Source organism: Triplophysa dalaica, chromosome 19 (assembly GCF_015846415.1).
Source record: "Triplophysa dalaica isolate WHDGS20190420 chromosome 19, ASM1584641v1, whole genome shotgun sequence".
Classification (NCBI taxonomy): Eukaryota; Metazoa; Chordata; class Actinopteri; order Cypriniformes; family Nemacheilidae; genus Triplophysa; species Triplophysa dalaica.
This window is the reverse complement of record NC_079560.1, coordinates 3,100,718-3,128,351: the sequence shown is the minus strand read 5'-3', so window position 1 is coordinate 3,128,351 and position 27,634 is coordinate 3,100,718. Positions and strand designations below refer to the sequence as shown.

At 37.1% G+C, this 27,634-nt stretch overlaps 2 protein-coding genes across 4 annotated transcripts; one reads left to right on the top strand and one right to left on the bottom strand.

Annotated features, from left to right (window-relative positions):
* Window positions 1–3,555: 3,555 nt before the first annotated feature.
* ch25hl2 (cholesterol 25-hydroxylase like 2) lies at window positions 3,556–5,159 on the bottom strand. Its single transcript, XM_056731246.1, has one exon. The coding sequence runs from the start codon at window positions 4,930–4,932 to the stop codon at window positions 4,066–4,068; it is 867 nt and encodes a 288-aa protein (XP_056587224.1). The 5' UTR covers window positions 4,933–5,159; the 3' UTR covers window positions 3,556–4,065.
* Window positions 5,160–10,665: 5,506 nt separating this feature from the next.
* Window positions 10,666–15,926, top strand: s100z (S100 calcium binding protein Z). Of its 3 annotated transcripts, XM_056731306.1 has the most exons (6): window positions 10,666–10,772; window positions 10,849–10,915; window positions 12,355–12,479; window positions 12,646–12,834; window positions 13,128–13,284; window positions 15,687–15,926. In XM_056731306.1, exons 5-6 carry the CDS (start codon window positions 13,144–13,146, stop codon window positions 15,852–15,854), a joined length of 309 nt encoding a protein of 102 aa, XP_056587284.1. In that variant the 5' UTR covers window positions 10,666–10,772; window positions 10,849–10,915; window positions 12,355–12,479; window positions 12,646–12,834; window positions 13,128–13,143; the 3' UTR covers window positions 15,855–15,926. The 3 variants fall into 3 exon arrangements, with proteins under 3 accessions (XP_056587284.1, XP_056587285.1, XP_056587286.1); XM_056731307.1 differs by having other exon boundaries at window positions 10,746–10,915; XM_056731308.1 differs by lacking the exons at window positions 10,666–10,772; window positions 10,849–10,915 and adding an exon at window positions 11,103–11,629.
* Window positions 15,927–27,634: the final 11,708 nt, after the last annotated feature.

Here is a 27,634-nt window from a genome sequence, read left to right as displayed (position 1 = left end):
AATGGTTATTTAAAAAAGACATAATGCACATTTTGGTTGTCTTTTCCTTCAAATTTTCACAAATTTTAGGGCATTGTTCCAAAAGTTGCAAATTTGCATATGTACAGGTTGCAACTTGTGAATGCAATAGTTTCAATTTTCAAAACTGCATTGGCAGGATACATTATGTGACTGCAATAAGTAAAGGCCATGACAAACATTTTTTTTTAATGTTCTAGGAGGCGCATGACACCATTTAACTTAAATGAACAACCAATGAGATATAGTCATGGCAAAATGTAAAGAAGATAGGCTGGACTAAAATATAATTGTAGCCGATGAGAAGGGGAAGGACTAATGCAAATAATGATATCATGTGATTTGTGATTGGTGAACAATGTGAAAAACAACTTAAAATCACTGTATAAATATTGGAGTCAGATGTCTAGATCACTTCAGATGTACTCTGAATATCTCACTTTGCTTGCTCAAGCAAATAAAGATTTAATTCATAAAACCTGGAACCCTGCCTCCGAGATTTCTTTCTGTGTTGGAAGGTTGATTTGCCTCAACAGTCTCATGTCTGTGTTTTGGATATTTAAATAAGATCAGGCAGCCTGTGTGATACTGTAAGTGTAATTCAGTCATACATACCTCTAGTAGTCACTATGAGCCAACTGTATTAACAAACATGTCAGTTTGGCCACACAATTACTTCATATCCTTCCCTATAATGATTATAACGGACAGGGCTTTTGGCTGTGGAACTATATGCAATTTGCTGTTTACTTGCATAACATAGACAGTCCTAATGTATACTATTTAAAAAATATAGGAGACAATTTGCAATTTTTATAATAATCAGTTTGATGAAGAAATTACACTATTACTAACTCATTATGTTGTATTTTTATTCTAACAAGAAACACCTATTTTTTTATGCAATTTCTTTGATGTTAAAAGTCACAGTTTTGTTATTTCCTCTTCATTCATCAGACCAATAAGGAAATATTACATCAAGCATTTTTTAAAGCAGTTTTCACTGCTGCACATTTTGGCAAATGTTACATACCATTTCATGCTTACATACACCAAAGAACATATGCCAATAATGTAAAATAATAGGTATTATGTATTGAATTATGTATATCAGATCCAGATCAGAATATTTTGAGACGGGGATAATGGATAATAATTTGGACAATTATTTACACTTGCAATCCTGAATGCAATTATATTATAAGATAAAATAACAAACCAAGTGACTTAAGTGATTTAAAAGCACAATCTTTATTTTGGGGAAAAAATTGCTAAGAAAAGAAAACCTGCAAAACATCAAATGCCACTAAGTTTTGAAATGTAACATTTTAAAATTTCATATTCAGAAGATTAAAAATATTATGATTTTTTTATGTGCAAAAGGTGTTTTTTGATTTCATGTTGACTTAGGTGACTGATGTACAATCATAATTATACTTGTCAAAAGATGACATTGTATAAAAACTGTGTGCATTTGAATGCATTCCCATTCATTTACATCATTATCTTATATCTCAGATTTTGTGCATAAATAGATATCCATTCATGTGTATGAAAGCATCATCTTATCTCTCTGGCATAACTGCTTGTTTAAAACACAGTCCACATTTCCTCCCAGTTTCCACATTCCTGAAGGACCCTCTGTTGCAGTGCCAGAGGGGGAGGCGTCCACAACAGTGCCTGGTGGGAAAAGGTCCAAAGTTTTCTGTGCTGAGCGGCAGATAACAACTACTGTTTGGAAGCTCAGCCTGAGGTCTACAGAGATACAGAGCTGCTGGACGAGAGCCAGATGCTGCTCGCTCGTCCTCTTTTTCTAATACATTCAAAAACACTGCAATGCTCACATTTGTATGCTTATTTGGCTTCTGAGCAAGCCAAAGGATTGCTCGCACATCATCGTTCAAAGTCTATAATGCAATTTGACTTTATACAATAAATTCTTAAAGACGTACACTTGTGTATGAATTTCTTCAGTTCCAATGGATTATTGAATTTCCCTGCAGTCTCAGTTGAATATTTTGTTTCTCTCTTTCAGTATGAAGAGCTCCTTTTCCTGATGCCAGAGGATGTGGGGAGACTGAAAGAGAAGATGATTAATTAGCATTGCCTTTGCTTCGACTGTAGTCTGATCTCAGCCCAGATCCTCTCTGCGCTTCTCTTATGTAAAACTGGCGAATAACAACAGCATATTTCTGAACAACAGACGGCAAACACTTCACGCTGAACTGTACGTTCAGGGTGGCTGGACATTCATACACTTGGGTACTGAGATATATTCTTCATGCCTTTAAGAATGAACCTACTGTATTATTGTTAATTCTTAAATTAATAGTTCACCCAAAATCTTTCATCAACTTGTCCTTATTGCATTTCAAACCTGTATGGCTTTCTTTCTTCTTCAGAACACAAAAGAAGATATTTTGAAGAATGTCGGTAACTAAACAATATTGGCCTTTATTGACTTCCATTGTATGGACAGAAAACATCTCAAAATATCGTCTTCTGTGCATAAAGGGATAGTTCAACCAAAAAATAAAAATACATCCATTATTTACCATCATGTGGTCAAAAATCTGTACATGACTCTTTTTGTTTCAGTGTTTTCTTTTTTTGTACATACAATGGAAGTCAATGGGGTCCAATGTTGTTCGGTTACCATTGTTCTTTGAAATGTATATATTTTTTGTGTGTGTTCTGTGGAAGAAAAGTCATAGAGTTTTGTAATGACATGAGGATGAATAAACGATAAAGACTCTTATTTTGGGTGAACTATCCCTTTTAATCTCAATTTAGAACATTATGCATAATGGACAAATATATTCAATACAGTATAACTAGTCATTGTATAATTTTTCGGATCTTGGCAGTATAATTATATAGACTTTGATCTTTTTTGTGTGTTTCACGGGAGAGAATGCAATGTGAGGCTAATTTGAATGATTACACAACTTCCTTTTGGGTAAACCGCTTCATGACTTTGTCAATGTTCTACATGTGTGTTCAGATATTTAACTAACTTTTCATGTTTAGACTCATATGTGACCCTGGACAACAGTCTTATGGAGTAAATTTTTCGAAATTGAGATTTTAACATAATCTGAAACCTGAATAAATAAGATTTATATTGATGTATGATGATGTATTGTTAGAATAGGACAATGTCTGGCTGACATACAATCGTTTACAACTCTGGAATCAGAGAGTGCAAAAAAATCGAAACATTGAGAAAATTGCCTCTGAAGTTGTTTATCAGGGTCACTGTAGCAGGCAATCCACTCACAAAAGTAATGTTTTTATATATTTAAGATAGGAGATTAAAAAAATATCTTCATTGAACATGATCTTTACTTAATATCCTAATGATTTTTGGTATAAAAGAAAAATCATTCATTTTGACCAATACAATGGATTTTTATCTTTTACTAAAAATGCTACTTAAGAAGGGTTTTGTGATCTAGGGTCACATATGGTGATGCTGTGATACCAGACGGTGGCTGTGATACTGCACTAGTTGTCATACTATCCAAAACACACCGATTAATAAAGAACATAGCATTTTATTGAATAAAGTTTTGTGAAAATACAATAAGAAGCATTGGAATACAAGCAATTCTGTACGCACACAATACAAAGATTTTTCATAAAAAAGAAATTGCGAAGAACTTTTCTACAAATAAGGCCAAAACTACTAACCTGAGATATCACACATAACCTCCTGTAATTGGTGAACAGTTGCGAGGTTTTAGAAAAATATATAAATTTGCAAGAATAGACATTTTATACATTCAAACAAACAAACAAACAAACACAGAGGACCAAGGCGCTTCCGTTGGGGATGCTTCACCTCGTTTCTCTACTCGTTTGTTAGTAAGACACTTGATCTGTAGTTCTGAAAAATGACATGTGGACCGATGAATAGCTGAATAGCTAAAGAGAATGTGCGAGACAGGGCGGGACGAATGCAGCGACAAGAGTGATTTTAAAGAGATGATTAAGAGGCAGAGCGAGAGAGTGTGAAAAGGGATAGGGAGCGGGACAAACAGAGCCTCAGGCTGCCTTTCTATCTCTATTCCGCTTCGTTTTCATTGGAGGGGGCATGGTGGCCGTGCCCCCCAGCCAGTCCCAGTGGGCAAAGAAAGGGGCAAAGTTAGTGCCCGGCTGCCGGTGGTGAGCGTCGTGCCGCAGTGTCCCCCCCCAAAGGCCGAAGGGAATCAGCCGGTGCATGGCCCAAGGGAAGTCGTAGCCGCAGTGGTCCTCCGTGGACACCCAGATGATAAAGATCATGAATGCCCAGGCGGTAAGACAGTGGCACTGGAGAAGCAAGGGGTCCGCCGTGGCCCAGAATCCAACGTTGAACAGCTCCCAGGCGGACAGGTACTGCGTAACCAGGCTGAAGGGTTGGCTATACTGGTGATGGAGCGCATGAAAGTTTCGGTACAGCCAGCCCACGCGATGATGCAGGAGGTGCCATAAGTAATACTGGAAGTCGAACACCACCGTGCACCCCACGACGCCCAGCAGGAAGGCGGAGACGGTGGGTGCCTCCCGGGGTAACGGCATGGGTGGTCGCCAAAGCCACTGGGCCACGGCGGCGGGGAAGATGTACAGCAGATGGTTGTATGTGGTGAGAGCCAACGTGGTGCCGATGTTGGACCAGGTGACCGTGCGGTCCTGATGGATCTGATAACGGCGGATGGAGGGCCAGGTGGGAGCCAGCAGGTCCAGCACGGTGAAGAACAACACCAGCACCAGGTACGTGGACACAGAGAGGACGACGGGGAACAGAGGGGAGCGCAAGGTGCCCTCGTGGTTCTGCTGAAGGTAATCCCAGACGGGCTGCAGCAAGGAGTGCTCGGAGAGAGCCCAGGTTCCGTTGCTGACGTCCAACTCACCGCTCAATGGCTCCACGCGCATACTTTCTGGACCTGCACACAGCGAGCTCACCAGCTATGTGTTTTGACACCACAGCCGGCTGCTGTTCGTCCTGCGGTGGGCTGAGGATGCTAACAACGGCCAGTGATGAGTTTCTCTTGTTTTGCCTTCTATTGGCTGAGCGGCTTTAGAGGATGTGGGTTTTTGTAAATGATCTGATCTATGCCAAGTGAGACAGGCCTCTGAAAATCTGTCCAAGCACCACCTCCTGCATCTGTAGCGTCTCTAACTCTTTTTTATTCTCTCACCCCCCACGCTTCCCTCCGCTTGCTATGGCATGTGGTGTGTGTGAACACTCTTTTCATTGGTGCTTGGAGAATTATTCAACATTTGACCAGCTTTGACCAGCTTATTTGTGTTATTTATTATTACAGCATTCGCAATCGTTGCATAACAAACCGTTATAAAGTGAAAGTTCAATCAAATATAAAAATTGTCATAATTTTCTTGCCCTTTTGTCATTTCCAACCTGTATGACTTTAATTCTTCTGCAGAACACAAAATAACATTTGAAAAATTGTGTTTTGTGTTGTATAGTAGAAGTGAATGGGGGCCAGTGCTGTTCGGTTACCAACTTTCTTCAATATATCTTCTTTGTTGTTCAGCGGAAAAAGAAAGTCAAAAAGGTTTATAAAGACAAAAGGTTCAGTAAATGATGACAGAACTTACATTTTTCGGTGAACTGGTCCTTTAAGCCTTCGAGCATCGGAAGTGTCCTAATTCTAACTGCTTTAGGTTGTTATATAACAGACGGACAATGAAACATGCAACGGAATGTTAGAGCAATACGCTTCTCAACAGCATTTCCTGTTGCACCTTGCAAAGCCCATTAATAAAAAATCATTAGCATGACATTTCCACAAACCGACATTCCAAATGTTTGCATGAATATGCCTATTTTTATCTGTCAGGATTTGTTTAGAAAATGCATCATTTTCTATCTATTTAAAGAGAAAATTAGTCTCTCTCTCTCTCTCTCTCTCTCTCTCTCTCATTTTCTCTCATCATTAATCATCTGCTGTCACTCCTTCACAGATATGAATCATTCTTTGATTTTGCATTTTTCAGATCAGGAAGTTTACAGTCGGGTTACTCTGTGGTTTGTTGTTCGAGCAGAATGGCAGAGATCAGTACAGGGCAGGCGACTACTGAGTTGTTCTCTATGGAGTCAGTAATACTTTCCGCATGCTTATGCAAAACAACCTCTCAATGAACTTTTTACCTTTATTTTCTTGCCTTTTTTATATTTAAACAAAAAATATTACCTTCTGCAACTGAACAATAAAAAATCAATCACTGGACTGCTTTATACTGGAAAATATAATGCTATATAAAATCATGCATTTCCAAATATTGCTTATCTTTCAATATGAGAAGCGGCAATTCTTCTGTTACTTCTGTATGATTCAATATGTTGTAATATTCTATATACTTTCAATTATATATTATCTAGTTAATTCATTGTCAGTTAAGAAAAAAAAAGGAATATATATATATTCTTTGCATGAGGCAGGATACAGAAAAATGGTTAAAAGGCTCCATTCTCAAAAGTATTTTTTCTATAGTTTAAGAAGCTAGATTTATTGTATGCTTCACAATTTGATAAATGTCCCATTAGCCATTGAATCAGAGGGAATCGTGCAAACAGCCGCATTCCTCAGCATTTTACAACTTTGTTTTCAAATTTTGTGCTATCATTTGTCGTTTTAGGTTGTAACTGGAAGTTTTATAGAGACTTACTTCTGAATTTAATGTGGACTTTGTTTCTTTGTAGCACAACATGTCATCATTTTCTTATCAATATTTGAGATGCCATTATTCACAGATCTTAAAGTTTCTATCCATAAATAGTTTTATGTTTATGCCTCTCCTCTGTTATTGTAAACTGTTTTGGTAAACTGAGGTTATTTTTAAACATACTATAAAATGTTAATGTTAACACAATATCTGTGTCTTATCATTTTTATCAACTGGCATTGTTTCTCATCACTGCTGCTGTTGTTTCTGTCCTGGTTCACAGAGAAATCAAGCGTAGCGTTAGTTCTTGCAGGTCACATGACTCTTGCTTGCATCAGCCGATCACATAAGATGCAGCAAATCAACGTTAACCAATAGTCATACAAAACACACTTGACTGTGTCCAATTTTACATTGCATTCCAAAATTAGATAAATCATGTGTTTTATGTTTTCTTGTGTTAGTTGGCTGTGTTTTTTAGTTTTCATGGCTTTACTCAAAACAAACCGACTGCAATTTGATATTAATTGGAATGAACAATAAAAAAGCTGGATTTCTCCTTGATCTCCTTGAATACTTGCGTAGAGCTTTAACTGTACAACTTATTTACTAGACATGCAAACTGATCCACTTGAGTTGAATCCAATGCGCTGAGGCAGTCTGTTGTTACTATAGTAACAGCCACACACCAGCGCGACCTCTATCGGTCCCCAAGCGAATGTTTTACAAACAGGAATTCAACTTTTGACTTAACTATTTATTAGGCTACTGTTAAATCTCTAAGTTCCTTTTAAACTCTAGGTTACCATATTTGGAACATCAGGTTTCAACACAATTGGACTGACGGTAATGACTTCTTTATACATTTGGCCGGTCTTAGTCAACTCATACCGCAAACTGATGTGGAAAATCATGTGTTCGCGCCATATGACCCTGTTAAGTCACCCTCTGTTGGCTTTGCAAAATGTTGAAGTCTATGTCTGGCACGCATGATACGTGTGCAGACATCATTGTTACATCCCTACGCTGCGCTCTCTAATGAAGGGAAAAACTCTCCATGTTCTCGGCCCATTTGTCCAATTTTTATCTGCTTTTCTATTGTCGACGGATTCTGGGTCATTTCCTTGTACACGACCATTTATTTTCATAAATGCCAGTTTGGATAGCAGCATTACTGCCCGTAGCAAATCTCAAAAAGATATTGGTTAATCCTAAAATGTCTAAAAATTATGTCTAAAACAAGTATTTGCAAAATCTTGGACCACACTGTAAGTGTCTTTATGAGAGTTCGCAAGCTAATGCAATTATTTCCGTAACCTGTGCTAAGTTATAGTTTAGTCGATATGCATACACCCTCTTACTTTCTGTGTCAGGATGTCATATCCACACAGACACACTCCATCATACGGCTCTGAACATGATTCATCTGTATACAAGTGTTCCCCCCATGCAGGACTGTATCTTGTATCTTTTAGATCGACCGCAGCTCTCAATTTCATTCATGCAATCATGAGATCATACCTCAGTTATCAATGTGGATAAGCCATACAGTGTTTGAATTGCTGGACTGTATCCGAAGTTGGCTTAATAGTCAAAGTTTCTGTGGCTAGAATTGTTGCTTCATACCCTTAAACACATTTTTCTGTGACATTCTAACTGTCTCTGCCGCTGCAGCAACAGCATGAAGACATGCAGGCATGCAATGAACTTTTAGGTATCCATGCACGGCAATAACTCACCAACTTCAAAAAGCTTTGTAGCTGTGTCACAGTTTCAGGAGTATGCATAGTCTTTATCAGCTGCACCTTTTCAGCCGAAACGGCCTTGTTTGATGATGCGGCCCAGGTAATGGACTTTGGGTTTTACTCGCTGCTATTTCCCGTCTAAAGCTTTAAATCCAGCTCTCGCAATCAAATTGTAAACGACAATTCAGGCTCGTAAACAGTCAGACTCAGTTTCTGCTGAGATCATGAGGTCATATTTCAGGACACATAGCGTGGATGGCGTGTTGGTTATGGTGTCCAGGACACGTTTCACCGCAGCAGAGAAGACAACTGGGTCGACAATGAAATTCTGAGCCAGTTTCGTCCAGCACACCTTTAAACGCAAACAAAGGCTGAGCATCGGCATGGACGGGGATTGAAAAGAATGCAGCACATTAATCCACACAACAGTAAAACATTTTTGGTTATGCGGTATAGGATTATGCACGGTCGGCACATAAGGCACAATCATGGCCAGATATATTATTAATGAGTTAATTGCACTCAAGTCTTGTGCTAAACGCCAACATGTTCTGTCAGCTTTCTTGACCGGTTGAATGATGTGTTATGTAGGGAGTGAGTGAGTGCGCCCATGACCCCTTGTTCCAGAAAATTGTCAAGAATTGCTCCCTCCTCCCTGTTGACCTTACTTGTTATCACCTTATTAAGCATAATCGGAGTAAGACTGTGCGTGTACAGTAAACGTATTTACTGACATCTGAGCCACTTGCTACTTGGAAGCTGAAAGCAGAAGTTCCGTTTTTTGGCTTGGGCAAGAACGAAGTGACACTACCACGTTCAGTCGTAACCCTAACTGGTCTTGTGTTAGTTGCATGTGTCGTGTCAGTTGGTGGTGATGGTCATTACTGTTGCGAAAAAGTAAGAAACATCAGTCGGGTCCTCCCAACATATTCTATGTGGGTCTCTGTCTGCCCCTCTGCCTTGCGGGGTGTATAAACCCACTCAAGAGTGTGTGAACACAGTATATCAACACATTTCATTAGAATTATTTGGGTTTGGGAGGTTTTTATGGTATTTATCATCTTCATTGCTGGTTTAATATTAAGTCTAGGACCGATCTTGGATATGTTTCAACCTGCGGTCCGGCGCTTTCAGACCATCCATCCAAATCATCAACAATCAAATAATGCATATTATTTCTGAACCTGAAATCTACAAGCTTTTCGCCCGGGAACTTTTTGGAACAAGAGCTCTTTTTTTTGACAGCGGCTAGTGTTTGTCAAAAGTAAATTTTGACAGAAATGTGCTTTTCCCGTGTCGTTGTTTAGGTATGTTTAGTCGTTTTAAAAATTAAACCGGAAACTTGATAGGCCTATCCAGACCTCTGACAACGCCGGAAGTTCGTCACTACGCTTATGCACAGAGCCCATAGACTACTGTGTTGGGGACTTGCCCTGTGTTACAACTGGGATATATCGCCCTTCGAAGGGCCCTTCGGAGTGACAACAATCATGGCTGCCATACTGAAGGGTCGTTCCAAACCGAAGTTCTCATAACTGGCCCCCTCAAAGGGCCCTTCAGAATGAAGGACTTCAAATGGTACAACTGATCAGTGCCGGCGCTATGGGGGGGGTATTCGGGGGCCGTGCCTCCCTAGCGGTCATTGATGCCCCTCATACCACAGGCCATGGTATGGCCCCAAAAAATATCCCTTTTGGTTATTCTTTTATTATTAAATGTGCAAACTGTTACTCAAATGAAATGAACGGGGAGAACGGATAATTTTGGTTGTTCATGACATATTACTATTTACTGTTGCGGGACATTGTCCCTTTAAGAAGCTTGGGGTTTGTAGTCCTGGCCGTACTGAATGATGGGAAAAGTAGTGCGCAGAAGGGGACTCTAAAAACAGTTGATTGGTCCCCTACACCCTTTAAATCTTCAAAACTCTCACTCCTGAGACAAACCATTCGAAGGGCTTAGGGCATGGGGATGAGGGCATAGGAAGAGGATGCGGTTGAGCGACGAGAGTGGGCGGGGCTTCAGCGCCAACAGCGGACACGCCCCCAGTCCTGCTTATTTTTCCAAGATTTAGATGACTTACTTTATTAACTTCGATGTTTCTCCATTCAAATTTGGGGTGGTAAATAACACACTTTTCTAGTTGAACACTGAACACATATTTTAATGTCACTTTACTCGGACTTTAATTTTTTAATTGTGTTTGTATTTCTGAAACATAAAACAATTGGAACCGGACTCTGACGCTTATTGATGACGTAGAGCGAGAACACTGACACAAGACCGCTGAATAACGCATTGAGAAACGGCCCAAACCAAGGAAAACCAGATGAATCCCTGGTAGGGCCCACTCATCTACTTCCAATTTAAAGCAGCTAAGACGAAAATTATTAACTTTTAAATTTGTCTCTTTAAGTGGGAATACGACACAATAACTCTGGACTATTTTGATTTCTGGACTATACCATACTTCACCACAAGAGGTCAGGAGCGCATCACAATTAAAACGGAAGAACGGAAGCTGCTTTCACAGCACGAGAAAATCACCACTTTTCTTCCCATTTTATATGCAGTATGGTGTTAACAACTGCTGTGTGAATTCCTAAAGTTTATGTTAAAAACAGTTAAGTTGAATGCAAGGTCTTATAGATGACTAAATTATTTATTTCTATTAATTCACTTAAATTAATTAAATTATTCCAAATCACTAAGCAAGGGAAATGTTTCATCATTTTAATGAAAGGAAAACAGTTTCGTTTGGAGGGGTAGAGGAATACACCTGAGCCTTACCCTGACCCCGCCTGCTCTCCCTCAGGTCAATGCGGGTCAAAAATAAACCTGGCTTCTTCCTTTGAGGATCTGTCTCGAAACGTGTTACGTTCTCTATTCACACTTATTCTGTTCTTTTCATTTTTATTTTGGAAATGGTAATGAATCTACTAAGAAACAAATCTCATAATTTTAAAAAAAGGAATTTGTGCACAACATTTGCTGCTCAAAACTGTGTGGTATTTATAAGTAAAGTCCATGGGATTGCTCTAGTCTTGGGAAAACAAGTACATTGTGCACGTCATCCATCTCCTGTTTCTTCCAGCAATAATAGTCATGACGTAAACGATTGTGCTTGGAGGATGCTGCTCGAGTTTCCAGTCAAGGCACTGAACCTTCTGTCTACCAAACTGACGGAATACGATAAAGTAAAAACTGGCAAATAATCCTAATTAAGTTTTTTGTCACCATTAAAGTTTCGAATTGTTTTATCCACAGTTGCACAACACATAAATATAAAACATGAAAACATAAGTGATCAACATCTTATCTATGTGAATTAAGTATGGAAATAGCTTTAGAGCTATTTTTTATAAATATTATTTTCAAGAATAAATAATCTTGAAAAGGGTACTATCAGACAAAATAGATTGGTCTTTTGAATCAGATCAACTGATTTGTTAGCACCGGTGATTTTCCTTGCTAGTAGTGACAATCCTTTTCATGCATTTTTTGTGTTAAACTTAATGATGTAAACCAACAAAGCAAAGAATATATGAGATTCAAGATACATATTCAAGGTTTTATAGTCAGGATTTCCTCCGATAACTTCTTCCAGTTACCAATTATTCCAAGTAGAATATAAATTTGCTGTTTTCATTGTAAAGTCAGTTTGTTTTTAACAAAAATGTGTATTTATCTTCTTAATTAATGGCTTATGGCTATTGTTTTGACTTTGCAGAGGACTGTCTTTTAAAGTCAATACACGTGTTATTTTGTAAAAAAAAAATGTGTCATGCCATTTACAGTATGTGTCTTTGTGTGTATGTTCAGAATCTAGTTGTGATTTATAATTTTAACCGAAATATGAAGTAATTGAGCTTCAACCAAGTAAGGATTCTTGATAATATTTCTGTTATGGTTTTGTTTTCAGATCTAACAAACAAGGGCTTGAAATGAGAAGAAATCGGAGCACTTTTATTAGCATGGGACATACATTATAATGGCTGATGAACGTTCCAAGACAAGCATCCCTATCAGTACTCCTTGTGTTAACTTGTGAGTACTTGAAATCCAGTTGGCTGAATGTAATTGCACAAAACGGCAACACATTTCATTGTATATTGCAGTGACATACTATTATTAAAAATGTGTGTGTGTGTGTGTGCACCCAGAGCTCTCAGGAGGCCATTGCTCTATGATTTAGAGTGTGTTTTTGGTGCAGGTGTTTGTTCTGAGTTGAGGATCTAAATCACAGGGTTACTAAGGTGCAACACCTGAGCTATGATACATCGTCACGGCAACAGAGGAGGGTCCTTGTCATGCACAGGTTATCTCAAAAACAACTTCACTCACTCCTCAAAACACTTTGTTAGCGAACACGCCTAAAGTTCACATCTCTGTCCTGAACAAGGTGAGTTTTACCATTTCTCTTTGCTTATAATTAAATTAAATCACTTAAAATAAATGAAAACTAACTTTTACAAACAATAATCTTGTTATTGTTAAAATAGTTCAGATAGTTTGTTAAATATTACGGTACTGAGTGATTACCCTGTTTATTTACCATGGTATTTGCATAGTACTCCTAGAGAAGGTACTTCAAGGAATCATCTTTGAAAAAAGTTTTTGTTTGTTATTCTAAAAAGAAACTAAATATAGGGCTAGAATAATTAAGGCATAATGTGTATCTTCTCTTCTGCAAAGGTGGTCTGCAGCAGCCATGCCCAGTAAACTGGAGGGAGCCATGGATGCACTTATCACGGTCTTCCACAACTACTCGGGGAATGAAGGTGACAAGGACAAACTCAACAAAGGAGAGCTGAAGGAACTCCTAAACAGCGAACTCACCGACTTCCTCATGGTTAGCAAACAGAATTTCTCTTCATTCTTGTTTCTTCTTAAAGAAAATCTGAACCGACATCAACGTGATTTTTAAAAAAGAGCACAAATGTATGTTAAAGTGCTATTCTATTTCCACATTATCTGACTCTAAAACATTACATCCATTGGTTTAACATTAGTTTTTAAATTTCAAGTTTATTGTTTCAGATTTATTTTTGTGACCAAAAGCCACAAATCAGATACAAGGAGGTGCAACAAAAACTATATAAAATATTTTTTTACTTGAATAATGATGATTATAGATCATTAAGACTCCGTACCATATAAAGCATATCGCTCATGTCCTTCTTAAACCTCAAAATATCTCCATATTACATGATTTCTTTATTTTTGGCCATAAGTCATCATTTTATGGTTTGTTACTTTGTTTAACAAATATATATTTAAAAATATTAAAAAGGGCTCGTCAACTTTGACAAGACAGTATTTAATCATTTAAAATGTACAGTTCCATTCCTGAAAAACAGCACATTCGGACATCCAAGGTTTCTAAAGGACAGCAATGATTTTTTAGAGTATCAGTACAGAAATGTTTATTTCAGAATGTGCATCCACAATCTTTCAAAACAGCAGCCACCTCCAGTGATTTCTAAAGGTTTTTCTTCATTTGTTCTATTCCTTGTTATTGTTGTGGAAATAAGATACAATCAATTGACTTAACCTTGCTGTTTATCATTATTATATGAAAAGAGTTCTGAAAAATCGTAAATCATCCATTCAACCGTTGACCATGATGAAGAATCACATGAAAGCTGCTATTAAAACAGAGAAAATGAGAGAGAGAGTTTCTTGGCATGCAGTTCAAAGCTCATAACATTTCAAATGTTAAATCAAGCCAACATAATCCTTTAATTCCATCTATTACGATTTAAAATCTCAATTTGACATCTAACACAGAGACGCTCTTTATACATGTGAGTGAACGTTTGGCTCCAACATGTTGATTATTTATAATGATTTGGTTAATTTCGTCAGATTGTTTAGTGAGTTTGTTTAGTTTATATCCGGTGTAATTTCTGCTCACAGTCCACTTAGTGAACTGACGGCAAAACGAAGGAGACTCTGAGGAAATGAATTCAGTGAATTACTTCTTTCCCATCAGATAAGATGTAATTCTGTGAAAGCAAAAGTCATTAATAATTAGAAAATATTTCCTGACCCTCAATGAGAGTTCATGTAAACGGATTGTGTCTGATGTGGGTTTCTGATAGAAGACATCTGCACTTTCCTTGTGCTTGTGTGTTGCATGTAACATGTTGGGAACATATTTATCTCCAAAACTATAATCTTTTCCTAACAAAAATAATTTTCGGAATATTGTATGCTGGATCTACTTCAGCAGTATTTGTTTTTAATGCTTATGTGTATGCTCATTTGATTTAAACTTAAAAATACTATTATAAAAGCAACACTTATATAAAAAATGTAATGAAAAGCACTCTTGAATAAAATGATGAAGATTAAGTATAATGAAAATAATGTTCTCAAGCAAAACATTGTTATAAAAATGGTTATAAAATAAGCTACATTTTCATTTCCTTAATACAATTTTCATTTTTGTGGTTTAATGTGACCTGATGTTTTTGTGAGATTCACCCCTTGGATGTGGGTCTCAGCTGTGCACGCATCATCAGTACGAGACTGTTGCTTACGCATCATCAATTACTGCTTGGAACACAGCCTGATATAGATTCCCACCTCTTTCTCCCCACAACACGCCCTATCTCTCCCGGGTGTGTGTACAGTAACATAAGAAGGCAAAAGAGTAATGAGTGAGATGTTAAACTGTGTCTGCTGGCTTGATGTGTTACCCACACACACACACAGACACGCGCACGCACACACAGGTAGTCAATCATACAGTATAGCCACAGGCTCATGGAGTCTGATGGTTTTAAAGTCACGGCTCATTGGTTACCAACATCACCATGGAAACGCATGGCCATTGGGCCTTGCCCAGTTGTGGTCATATGGAATGGATGTCAGGATAGATGGATGGATCACAGGATTTGATGATCTTTACTGAATGGTCTGGAGGTGGGTACTTGTTAAGTCAACTGAATGAGATCACTTGAAAGAATGGTCAAAAATGCCAATGCAAAAAGCAAAAACTTTCATATGCAACCTAAATTATTTCTTTAGGATCTATCAAACCCGTGTTTTTAAGAGATTTTATTGGTGCCACATGTTAAGGGTTTTTGTATGGACAGGATAAATCTTGATTCAACGTCATCAAATGGTCCAATCAAAATGTTACAATGTATATTTTGGAATGGCCCTGCATTGACCAATCAGCATTCAGGACTGGATCATATATTACATGCTTTACTGAACGTTTTTTCCATTTTGCTTTTGTTTTAGTCTCAGAAGGACCCCAATCTGGTGGAGAAGATCATGAACGATCTGGATTCCAACAAGGACAACGAAGTCGACTTCAACGAGTTTGTTGTGTTGGTGGCCGCGCTGACGGTGGCGTGCAATGACTTCTTTCAAGATCAACAGAAGAAAAAAGGACGAGACGGCAAATAAATCTGATGCATGAAATACTTGAAGTACGTGAAGTACCGGAATGTGTAATGCTCTATGATGTATTAATTTTTTGTCAATAACTAGTTGAGTTCTTATTACTTCTCACCATAGCAGCTTATTCTTGCTGTCACTGCAGTTCTCTTTAAACATTTTCTTGATTCCTTTTCCAAATCGATCATTAAGTATCATTTTTATAAAGATCAGTTATTTGCTATGATCTTTTTCTGGAGTAAATGGGATGGATTCATAATAAACTGAATGAAACTCTTTTAAATGTGCATGTAGGTCTGTATTATTGTGCGCGTGTAGAATGCAATGAATCTGATGATGTGATGTTGCTTTGACTTCTGACTCTGCGCTCCTCTGTTTCACTCTAAAAATTATTAAATCTGAAATGAAACATGTTGTGAAATGTATTTCTTTTACTGAAAAGAACACAATGCTTTTGCTTAAAACCACTGTACATATATTATGAAGAATACCTGCTGTTTGCAAAATAAACATTTTAATCGCTATCATGACATGATCTTATTATAGTAAACCTGGTTGATTTCAGGGAAATTTGGCAGTAAAACAGAAGATTTAAAAAAAATCCCAGCTAATAAAATTTATGGAAATGGTAAGTCAGGTCATGCATGTTGCATTGTGGGATAACATTCATCACATTATACTTTGATGTATACCAAATTTTTTGGCGAAATAAGTACTATTTTGTGTGTACAGAAAGTTAAAAGTTAAAATATTTGTAGTATACATGTGTTGCAGAATTAGCAGCTGGTTATACGTTTTCCTACACAGATATATGCTATCATTTTTCTAAATTAAATTCTGTAGTATTGACAAACAATCTTCAACATAAGCTGTGTCATTTTAATCAAAATTTTTAATCATTCTTGGTGTCTGTTTTTGCTTTAAAATGACTTTAAAAACGTTTAACAGCCTTAAACTATTTTTACACAAGCTTTTTTGGAGCTCGTCTATTGTGATATGAAAAATATGTTTGAAAGCTATTTGGAAAATAATAATTGAAGATGTTGTTAATAATGCTGGAGAATCGATTAAGACACACCCCTCTTCCCAAAGCCCCGCCCTCTGCGGACATGCATGAAGTCTCACGTGGACGCCACATCAGTTGTAGTCAGACGTGGAGAAGCTGAGTTGTGAGAACTTCATCTCAGTTACACAGGTGAGAAAAAAGCAGTCAGACAGTGAATTAGATTTAAACTGACCTAGGACAGGTGCCATGACGTCATAATCAATGTAACAAAGTTGCACGACAAATTGGCAAATGACATCCTGCTGCCCTTATACGGTGTACTGAACGCGCAAAATGAAGTACTGAATGAATCTAAAGGACAAACACGTAATTTATTTACATATTTAAAGTGTCTATAATAGTCAGGAAGAACAAATTTATCTTTTAAGGCACATGTTTTACTGACATTAATGTTATCTCTACACACCTTACTGTACGTATTAAAGGTGAATCCCAAGGACTTTCATATTTGCCCACCCACTTCATTTAGTCATCAAACAGTTATTAAAAAAAAAATCTTGCAAAAACAAAGATATTGTAGTATTAATCGATCCTTTAATTTCTCAAAGTTCAAAGTGTATCCTTAAAAGTGTCCTTTCTGACTGTGAAGTGACTTCTTATGGACACTTAACACTTCACACTCCGGTGGGCTTGTGATGTCAGTGATGATGATGCCATGTGATGTAAGAATGATAAACAACCTCATTTCCCAGCCTGTCCATCAAACTTTTTCATTTTTATAAAGGACAAATGAAGATCCCAGCAGAGGAGCGTGACTGCAAACACGAGCGGAGAGACCCGTAATACATATATCGTGATAAACTGCCAGAACGTTGCTATTGGTGAAATGTCCTTCAGGAGATGGAGAGCTAGCGTCACCTCAGATGTTTCTGATTATTCAAATAAACAAGTGTGCTAGGAGCACACCTTCTCTCTCAGTCTCCTTCTCCCGTGCGTAAATCAGTCGTGAGTGACAGCCATGGCTAAGATGTGATAATTATCTCTTGTCTCATAATGGCTCCTAATTCTGTTTGTCTTATTTCTCCTTGGTGATTCATCATTCGCTCTTGTTTCTCGCTGTCTCCCATTTGTATCATCTTCCATAACACCTGAGTGAAAGGTCGGTCTGAGTAAATGGGAGTCTAATGCTTTAATGTTGGTGTTTTAGATGGTAATTCGAATTCACTATTAGGCGCAGAAAGCTTTTTTCCATCAGTGCGTTTGGTTGTTGTAGCGTCTCATGGTTTAAAAGGTTCAGTCATTTATATGTTCTAATCAAAATGTACCGATGATGACTTCAGTCAAAACATTCGTCAACAAAATAATAAGCTGAAAAACAACTTCACGTTCTCAAATCAAAAGCCAAAATCTCTGACATGACGATAATGTATGTTGATGCACAAATTGGAGCTGAAACACGGGCGGACAGCTTTAATTTCATGTTCACTTTGTGCTGAGTTTTCTGTACTTTCTGTTGTTGTTCATCAGGGCTGCTTTCAGCGAATGACTTTTGGTAGAGATTGTGGCTGAGATTAGGCCTGTGCTCTGCTGCGTCTGTCTCCAGGTGTCTGGAGAACAGAGACGCTCGCATCAGCACCAGCCTTTCCAAAGAGAAATCCAAACCATTGAAGATTTGTCTGTTTACCAGTGACAACGATAAGAGAAAACTAGACGAAACAAGGACAGAGAGGAGAATCGATTACACCCCCTCTCTCTCTCACTTTCCCGTCTAAACTGATATTTATCACCAGACTCCACTGACACAGGGATCAAAGTCACGGTGAGGGAAAAAGAAAGAGACGTGTGAAGATGTCTGTGTCCTAAAATCCAGTGAGATGTCTTGTCTATGTAAGCAACTACAGAACTTAAGATTACGGAATTTCATCCTAAAACAGCATACAAACATTTACAGTATGTGGAAAATACAGCGTTTTTGAACCTTAAATCGTGTATACACATTACATTACATCTAAAACAAAAAACAATATGGGTTTAGCCTTGTCATATGACCCCTTTAAAACTCCACTTCGAGATCCATTCTTGTGTGTTCCTGCGGGATAATCACAGTCAGCGCCCCTCAATCCGTCTTATCTAAAAGACTTTTGCTGGTTCTTATCTCCCCTCGCACATTCCCTCTATACCTCCACTCCTCCGCCAGGTGTTGCGTCACTCCGTTTGTCTGCAAACTCCTCATTAGAGTGAGTGATATGTCGGAGAGCTGGTAGGTGTCATCCATCTTGCACACGTCCATCTTTCCGGACATCTCTAATCTGTTTCAGACCTGAGTTACGGCCCAGCGCTCTATCTTAAGAAGAGCAGGCCCCGGTTAAACTCTGTCGTTGTGGCCGTACGCACACTAAACTGCACAGATGGGTCATTACGCTTAGAGAGAAATGGACTCTGTGTTATTTATAGCGCAAAATAATGAGGATTATTCACTTGCTTGCAATTTAAAGAGCAGACGTGACCTCGTAGCTGTACTGGAAAATATACAAGATGAAACGTCATTAGAGAATATTTTGGGAACACAAGAGTGACGTCATACCCGAGAGAGAACTTTTAGGTTATAGGGGGTGCAGAGATTAATCATAAAATTGAATCTTTGTTCGTGTTAAAGTTTGTTTAGACTAAAAACGATAACTATAATAACAACATTAGGATGCGCACTAACAGATGGCGTTATTGCTTTATTGTTTATTTTAAACATACACACTGCAGTTTCACATTTTAAATGCGTTAGTCCTTTAAATTTGAATGGATTTTGATCTGCTGTCATGGTTTTTTGTTCATCAGATGGAAAAGTACTTGTGAACCAGAAGTTGTGATCATTTTTACTTTTGTATTTTGACGCATTTCAGAGTGATGGAATTTCTAATGTGCAAAATAGTGGATGTTTCGCCTTCTCTGCGATTTGATTGGATTTATAAAAACAGCTGATGCAGTTTGAAATGGGTCTGGCTGGAGACTGACAGTTAAAGAGGAGGAGTTAACGGATGCTCCGCCCAAGCAGTCTAATGTGGATTGGCATAACAGGACGGAAGTGCATGTTTAGATTATGAGATTATGAGGGCACAAAAAGGAGAGATCAAAAAGAATGACCCACATTGATCAACTATTTACCATAAACGCAGCAATGTTTCATACAAAAATAGGAATTGTCATTTTTTTATTTCACTGGGACTTTAAAATTCTCACAAGAATATTGAAGGAAACTTTGATTTTTATAATTATATCTAGTGTTATTGTCTTACTAAATGTAATATAACATTACTTATATAACTAAAACTAAAATCCTCAAAATATTTATGTTTGTTGAAATCAAATAAAATATTGGCTTAAATATTACAAAAACTAATTTAGTAATGATGCCTCAGGATTTAATCGAAATGTTTAAGTTGTGGCATTAACTGAAAATCAACTGAAAATAAATGTATATTAAATAGCAAATAAATAAAAAAACACAAATCACAGTCTGTGTTTACATAATTGTGTAGTGTGCATATACATTTTGTATTTATAAACAAATTTAAAAAAAAATATAAAATCATAAATGAATATATGTAATTAATCTAAATGAATCTGTTTAAATATTTTCTAAAATCTATACATCTATGTGTATGTTTTGGGGTAAATACAAAATTATATGCAGTAATTGGATTAGTGACTAGTAAAAATGTACAGGATATAATTTGAATCAAGCATTTAATTTCATTTTATAGCACAAAAGTTTATAAAGCAAATTTAATTGAATAAAAAAATCATTATTCTGAACAAGAGAAGTCAAATCTTGTCTTATCATTTGATCTTAATCAAGTCTTCCAAATTAAATCTGAGTTGAAACTAAATCCAGTCATTCGCAGACTGAAAAAGCTAAGCGTTTGTTTAGGGATAATTGACAACTTTCAAACATCCTCTAACAGAAAACTGGAAGCGACGTGAGGATGACGAGTGTGACGAAGAGCGTGACGTTAGTCTCTGTGGGGTTTGCCCTCCAGTGGCACGAGATGAGAGCTCTTATCAGCGCCAACAATGTCACATCGCCTTGAGTTAGTACCATTGTCTTTCACACCTTTATAGACTTTCACAGCAGGTGGACTGCAGTACGTGTGTATGTGTTTTGACAGAGTTTGTCATTCTCAATATGAACGTCTCAAAATAGCTTTGCATCGTTTAGGATTCTCAAACATGTTTGACTCACTGTCCAGGGTTGAGCTCAGAATCCCATTCAGTGGCTGTGATCCACATCACGTTTCCTATCCCCTTAAAAACACGCACACAGACACACGCCTAGGGCTTGTGTGTCTGTTATCTCAGCAGGATTGAAATTAGGACCTGCTTGAGATGCCACACAGCAGAAAATCCTGAAGGTATAGATTATTATTTGTTGAAGTAAAGTAGCTCTGATTCAGAAAAAAATCGTAACGTAAATATATCGCTTTTTTTCTTCATAAATACCCATTGAAGCGATATTTTCATAATTAATTCACACTTTAAAACATGATGTGTCAACTTTACTTAAATTATATGTGTACCATTTTTGCAACATGGTATTAAGTAAATTCAATTTAAGGCGAAGTAACACGAAAACCTTTGTTGCGTTTATTCAAATATATAAGTTAACTTGTGCTACAAACTTTTCAGGCGCAAGGGGTTATGGGTTTTCCTCACAGCATATGTACTGGTAATATTACGTGTGCACTGGAAATTAATGTTAGGTTTACTTAATTTTAACTGCAGTATGCACAACTCAAATCTTTCAATTCACTTTAGGCATACTTTCGAGCTTTACTTGTTATTTATATGTTTGTGTTGCATAAACAAACGATTTTAAGTTTAGCAATTTTTTTTATAAATGTGTATATTTTTAAGTAGAAGCTACTTGGCAAAATACAATATGGTTGTTGAGACAACGTATTACTTTTTACACCATCATGTCATTCCAAACCTGTAAGACTTACTTCTGTAGAGCACAAAATATATTTTGGAGGACGTTTTGCCCTAACAACATTCAACCCCATGAACTTCCAGATAGACACAAAACCACGAAGACATTTCTCATAATATCTTCTTTTGTGTTTCACAGAAGGAAGAGCCATTTTTGGGTGAACTGTCCCTTTTACTCTTCAGAATAGGCTCTGAGCAATGTATGTGTCCTTTAGAGGAGAGTATATGTGTATATGGAGACTTCTCAGTAGTTTAGACACAAAACTTTATTCCCCTGGTGACTCAGATACGATGCAGCTTAACACGCCGATAAGACTACACAATGAATGTTGCTTTATTCGAGCAGGTAGGATTAGGATCTGTGTGTTACCGTTTGTGTGTGTGTGTGTGTTGGGATATATTTAGAGGTGGAGATACGAACAGCAAACAGGAAAAAACAGCAAAACGTGCATGACCAAGACTGATAGCCACAGATATTGAAGAAAACAATCTCTGTATCCCATAAAAAAGTGGCGGCTGTGTAGCTGATCAGGAACTAGCTGCAATAAAGAACCAAAATCCTTATGAATAGTATGTTTCCAACTAAATTCATAAATAATTTACATGGATATACCTGGTTGTCTCTGACACGGACATGTTTGTTGTAGGTCTTTCTCGCAAAAAGAAAGGGTCACATTTTACCCCAAAATAAAGAATGAGAGATTACATTTTGCATAAAGCCAATAATGGCAATATATAAATTGCATTTATATACATTTTTGTGTGCATATAAACTTTGGGAAACGAATGCCCTTTTCTTATATTTGTCATATTTCTTCTCATATTTTGAAATCTTTTAATACAACAAAGATGGCTGAAGTAAACAGATTCTACTTAAAGGGGTCATAATAATAAAAATGTAAGTGTCGGAACAAAAGATGCATTCTATCCAAAAGCATGTGCTTACCAGACCTGCCTGAAAGGCCTCCTTTAACCCCCCCACAAAACTACATCAGTTTGTGGTATGATTTGACTAAGACGACCCAATTTTGCCGCAAATTGCCACCTCCACACCACACAAAAGTGTAGTAAAATGTGTTTCAACAAACATTATTGATTTGAAACTTTCCCTAGAACTTATAAAATACATTGCACAATTACAGTAGATTAGTCATAGGACTAACTACACATAGAAAAAGTATAACACGTTTCACTAAAAAATATGTTAAGCAACATTGAATAATAGCTATTCAAATACCACACGCACATTGGGTGAAAATAATTGGCCTAATTATTTTGAAAATAAACGCGCATTACAAAAACGAGCTGTTGCATAAGGTGACGTTTCAGCCCTTGACAAACGGATAGTGACTCGTACGTAGAACTTAAAGCACTGCTACGTGCAGTCATGTTAAGTGCATTTTTGGGAAACCCAAGAGAAACGATGAAGAATGTTTGCAAAGTGACTCATAGAAAACGCTCTTAGGTGCCAAGATATATCGTTATCGGGAAACGCAGCCCAGGAAAGTTTCCAAACTTTAGTTGTTTTGGCCCAGAATTGCTTCTACATCCGTGGATTTTTTTTTGGAGACGACTCTAGTTTGGCTTTGATCCGAATTTCTGTATGTATTGTGTACATTTCTGTCCAGTATCTTTTGAATTTCAACAGAAACAAACCTTAAGGATGAGATCAAGTCCACAGCAATGCGAAATCATATTTCGTCGAAATATGAAATATACATTTTTGAACTGACCCTACAATACATGTAAGAACATGAGTATTATGTTTCTTTAAACATGATGTGAACCTGTTTTCTTCACAGTATTTAAAACCGGCGTATTTTTTCTTATTTTGAGCAGTTCAGTGTTCTACAAATAAATGCAAATAAAAATATTTTGTGGGGGCCTGGATAAATGTAGCCACTGGTTCACAGAATGAAACAAAAATGATCATTTTACTTCAACACGTACTTTCCCTGACAACAGTAAATTCAGCTAAACATAAAAAATACTTTTTCCTCAGCTGTATATACACCAATATAAGCAAAATCTTCATTGTGCACATGCGATTTAGTTAACATCCAGGGTCACAGCTTAGTTTGAAACCCAAACCTCATATTATAGACAGTGAGCCAAATTTCCAAAGTTTTCCGCATTTGAAGATGGCATTAACATGAGAACCTATAAAACAGCCTTATTTTCTACAACTGTGGAACGACAAGAACAAAGACATCCTGATTGCTCCTTTTCTATCATCTCAGTCTTTTGAATCCATTACGTCGACCCGCTACCCACAATACCTTGTGCGGGAGCCGTGATTGCGCTATGTACGTGACATCATTAACCCCGTCACAGTGTTAGCATTAACGTTGATTGTTCCAGCCTGATAAACAGGATACAGATCATTAGTCGGATCTGACGCAAATAAGTCCTGTTTTTCTTCTTTTCATCTTTATTCTGTCCTCATCCGTCTATCTATTTTGCAGCAGTCCTCAGGGTAAGGGTCTCTCGGTCATCAGTGAAGCTTGTGCTGCGCTTCAGCTATTGTACAAAATTGCTCCTTTAGAGTCAAGATTTCTTTGAAATGAAGTCTTTTATAAGACAGATCCGAGGCCAAAATAAGCTCAAACTATGTTTTGCTCCATGCGGGTATTGTTGTGTCAGAAGTTTCTTTGATCTCAGCGTCTCAAGCTTTTCAGAAGCGCAGTAAATTCACAGAAGCATGAAAAATATGGTCTGGTGGTGACAGTGATGACGGTTATATTTGTTAGTACGGAGTTGCGCCTGTCTTGCTATTAAAATGAAATCATCTGTATTCTAATAAAACTTTAATAGGATTTAATTTGATTCCTGGCTTCCCTTTTAAAATATTGTGGCTATTCTTCAAAAACCTTGTATGTTCAAATGAGCTGTTTTTCAGGTATTGGATAAAACACTGCACTTTGTACATGAATTAAATACTGTGTTGTCAAAGTTGACAAACACTTTTTAATACTTTTGATTGTTAAGATATTTACAAAACCCAGTAACAAACATAAAGTAAGACTAATTATAATTATTTATGTAAAATAAATCGTGAAATACGGTGATACAATGTTTAAGAAGGACAGCAGTGATATGTTTTTTTGATCATACAGTTAAGATGGAGCGAATCCCTAAGTCTAAATGAAATCAAAATTTATTGAGTACTTTTAATCTGAAAATGTTACCCTTAAGGAGATATATTAAAGTTAAGCAGTAACCAAATTTCCGGAAGTTATAAGAATTCAAAACTCGCAGTATTTTAAAATTGTTCTGCACTTACTGTAAGCATCTCGGTCTAGGCTCTGAGGTAATGAAACTCTATTGTATATTTTAAAAGGGGTGGGGCCACTTAAAATATTTCATGCTCAAACTTCCAGTTTCGGTAGAAATAGTCAAAGAGTGATGTCACTAAAGATGCCGTGTCACATTTTTCTTTTTTTTTCCCAAACGTTGTAGTTTTCACGAGTTTCCCATTACTAAAAATAATGAATAAAGACAGAATGATCCTAATCTTTTGTGTAGTACTGTATAGCAAAACTGGATGATTTTGTCTTTACTGTATTCAGGGTTGCCAAGTCTGTGGTACTCTCAGATATTTGGCTATACTTTATAACAGTTATTTTATATTCTGTGGGTTAAAGGTGGAATTTTTTTGTTCATCAGTGGTCATATGTTAAGAAACATTAAATAGGCTAGACAAGATTTACAAGATGCGTAGGAAACAGACAGTTTATTATTAGTAATACATGTTCATTTTTTGGTAAGACATTGTGTGAATGAAAGTGATTGTAAAACATGAAGTTATGACACTGAACGGGCATATCTCGAGGTTTTCTATTTAAGCTGGTTTTGTAGTGCAGATCTGGCAACCCTGACTGTAATACACACTGGTGACCTTTCTTAATCTAAGTCTGATAACTGTTTGAGCCGTGATGACCGTTGTGAAATCTGGCTGTTCCTTCCTTCGCCCGTCTTGAGTATCCCTTGATCCAATATCCGTACTCATTGTTAATATGTCTATCTGTGTCTTTTTGTCTTCCTCTCTTGTGAACAGGCCCACGTGGGACGGCGGTGGTGTAATTTCCAGCGTTGGATGATTTCTCCATTGATGTGCGCGGTAGGGGACAAGCGCAGCTGTGCTTATCCTGTATGGCTCCTGCTGGGAGTCTCAGCTCATTATCAATTATCTTGCTAAACTCTCTCTGGAGCGTGTGGTTCCGACCGGGATAATCTGAGCTCCAACCTTTAATCAAGCGTGAGGTGACCCATCTCATCAAATCCCACAGCGACGCAAACAGTAAGAATTGTGGTTTCACACATGCGCACGCACTTCATTCACAAGACGCAGTGGCTGAATGTGTAACACAACATAGGAAAAATTACCAAATAGGTTTTGGGTGTGAAATTCAGAACATGATCATTTCTTGGTTTGTTTATTTGGATGCATTGCAAAGCATGTGTAATGAAACAGTTGGGATATTAATTTTGAATGCAGTTGTTATACATGAGCAGGAACATATATATTAACGTGAAATAATAGTATTATTCAAGTATTTCTTTCTTTATATGTACGTGTTTTCTCTGGGAATAGAGCCCACATTTTTGTAATGCTTTATCGACTGAGCTGCAGGATTAACCATAGTTTTGAAACTGAGGCGAAACTAAATCATCTCTCACGTTCTGAGTTCTCCATTATTGTCTGACTTTAATTTACGCTGGTGTCCCAATGTCAGACTTTGACATGATCATTGTCGACAAAAGTCGATGATGATGATATTATCGTGATATCTATTAAAAGAATTCGTTCTTCTCTAACTCAAAATTATCTAGTGACTCGTTGCATATACATTTTTAATTTGTCTCAGATGAAGTTAAGTATATTGAACACCTGTTGAGTTGCCACAAGTGATAGAAACTCTAGCCGCAAGAATGGCTAGAAAATTAAAAGCTCTGAAGTTTTAACAGTGTAAATGAATAACGCATCAAGTTCATCTTTAATTTAGTCTGTTTTGGGGGTTTTGGCCAGGGAATCACACTTGAAAAAAAGGAAAGTCAAGGCATAATTTTTATGTTTCCGATATTTATGTTTTATTATTAGTTACACATTTTGGGTTGTTTTAGAATACACGTAAGGCAGAGAGAGAGTTTGTAGCCGTTGTGGCGTCTAAGACAAAATGGTGGCTGAATTCTACACAATATCATCATGTGTATTATATTAACACAATACTAATAATCATGGTTATTGTCAGTACTTGTACATCCCATTAAGGATAAAGCAAAAAATCCTAATACCTTTAGTCAAAGTAAACTCCCTGTAAATCAACGTAATCACTTCAAACGCAGCTCATCCAATCAGAAAGCTGCAATTATCTATAACTATCACTTCTCTGGGGTTCAGAATTAATTCCGAAATTTTTGATGATGAATGTAGAGGTTGCGTAAAAAAAAAAAAGACTAGCATTGAGATAATTGGATATTTCCAAACGCCATTTTCTGTTGTCTAAGGTCCTACTTCCATATGTGTTTTTTATTCACCTATACATACCTTAATAATACGGCAAGAAAATTGTCAACTATTATGTACATTTGCAAAATAAGTGCATTCTATCATCAATCATAGGAAAACTGTAACCAGAGTTTGTTTTGCTTATGTCGACTGATTTTTATTACAAAAGTTATTGAATACAGATAAATAAATAGACAGTTACAATTTTCATACATGCTGGATTTGAATACTTGTGCTGTATCTCTCCGATTATACTGTAAGTGAGCAAGAAAACCAGTAAAACGGCGAATG

Coding starts and splice junctions, on each gene's coding strand:
- ch25hl2 (XM_056731246.1), bottom strand. CDS start 4,932: ATGCGCGTGGAGCCATTGAGCGGTGAGTTGGACGTCAGCAACGGAACC.
- s100z (XM_056731306.1), top strand. CDS start 13,144: ATGCCCAGTAAACTGGAGGGAGCCATGGATGCACTTATCACGGTCTTC. Junction 13,285..15,686: donor AACTCACCGACTTCCTCATG/GTTAGCAAACAG, acceptor CTTTTGTTTTAG/TCTCAGAAGGACCCCAATCT.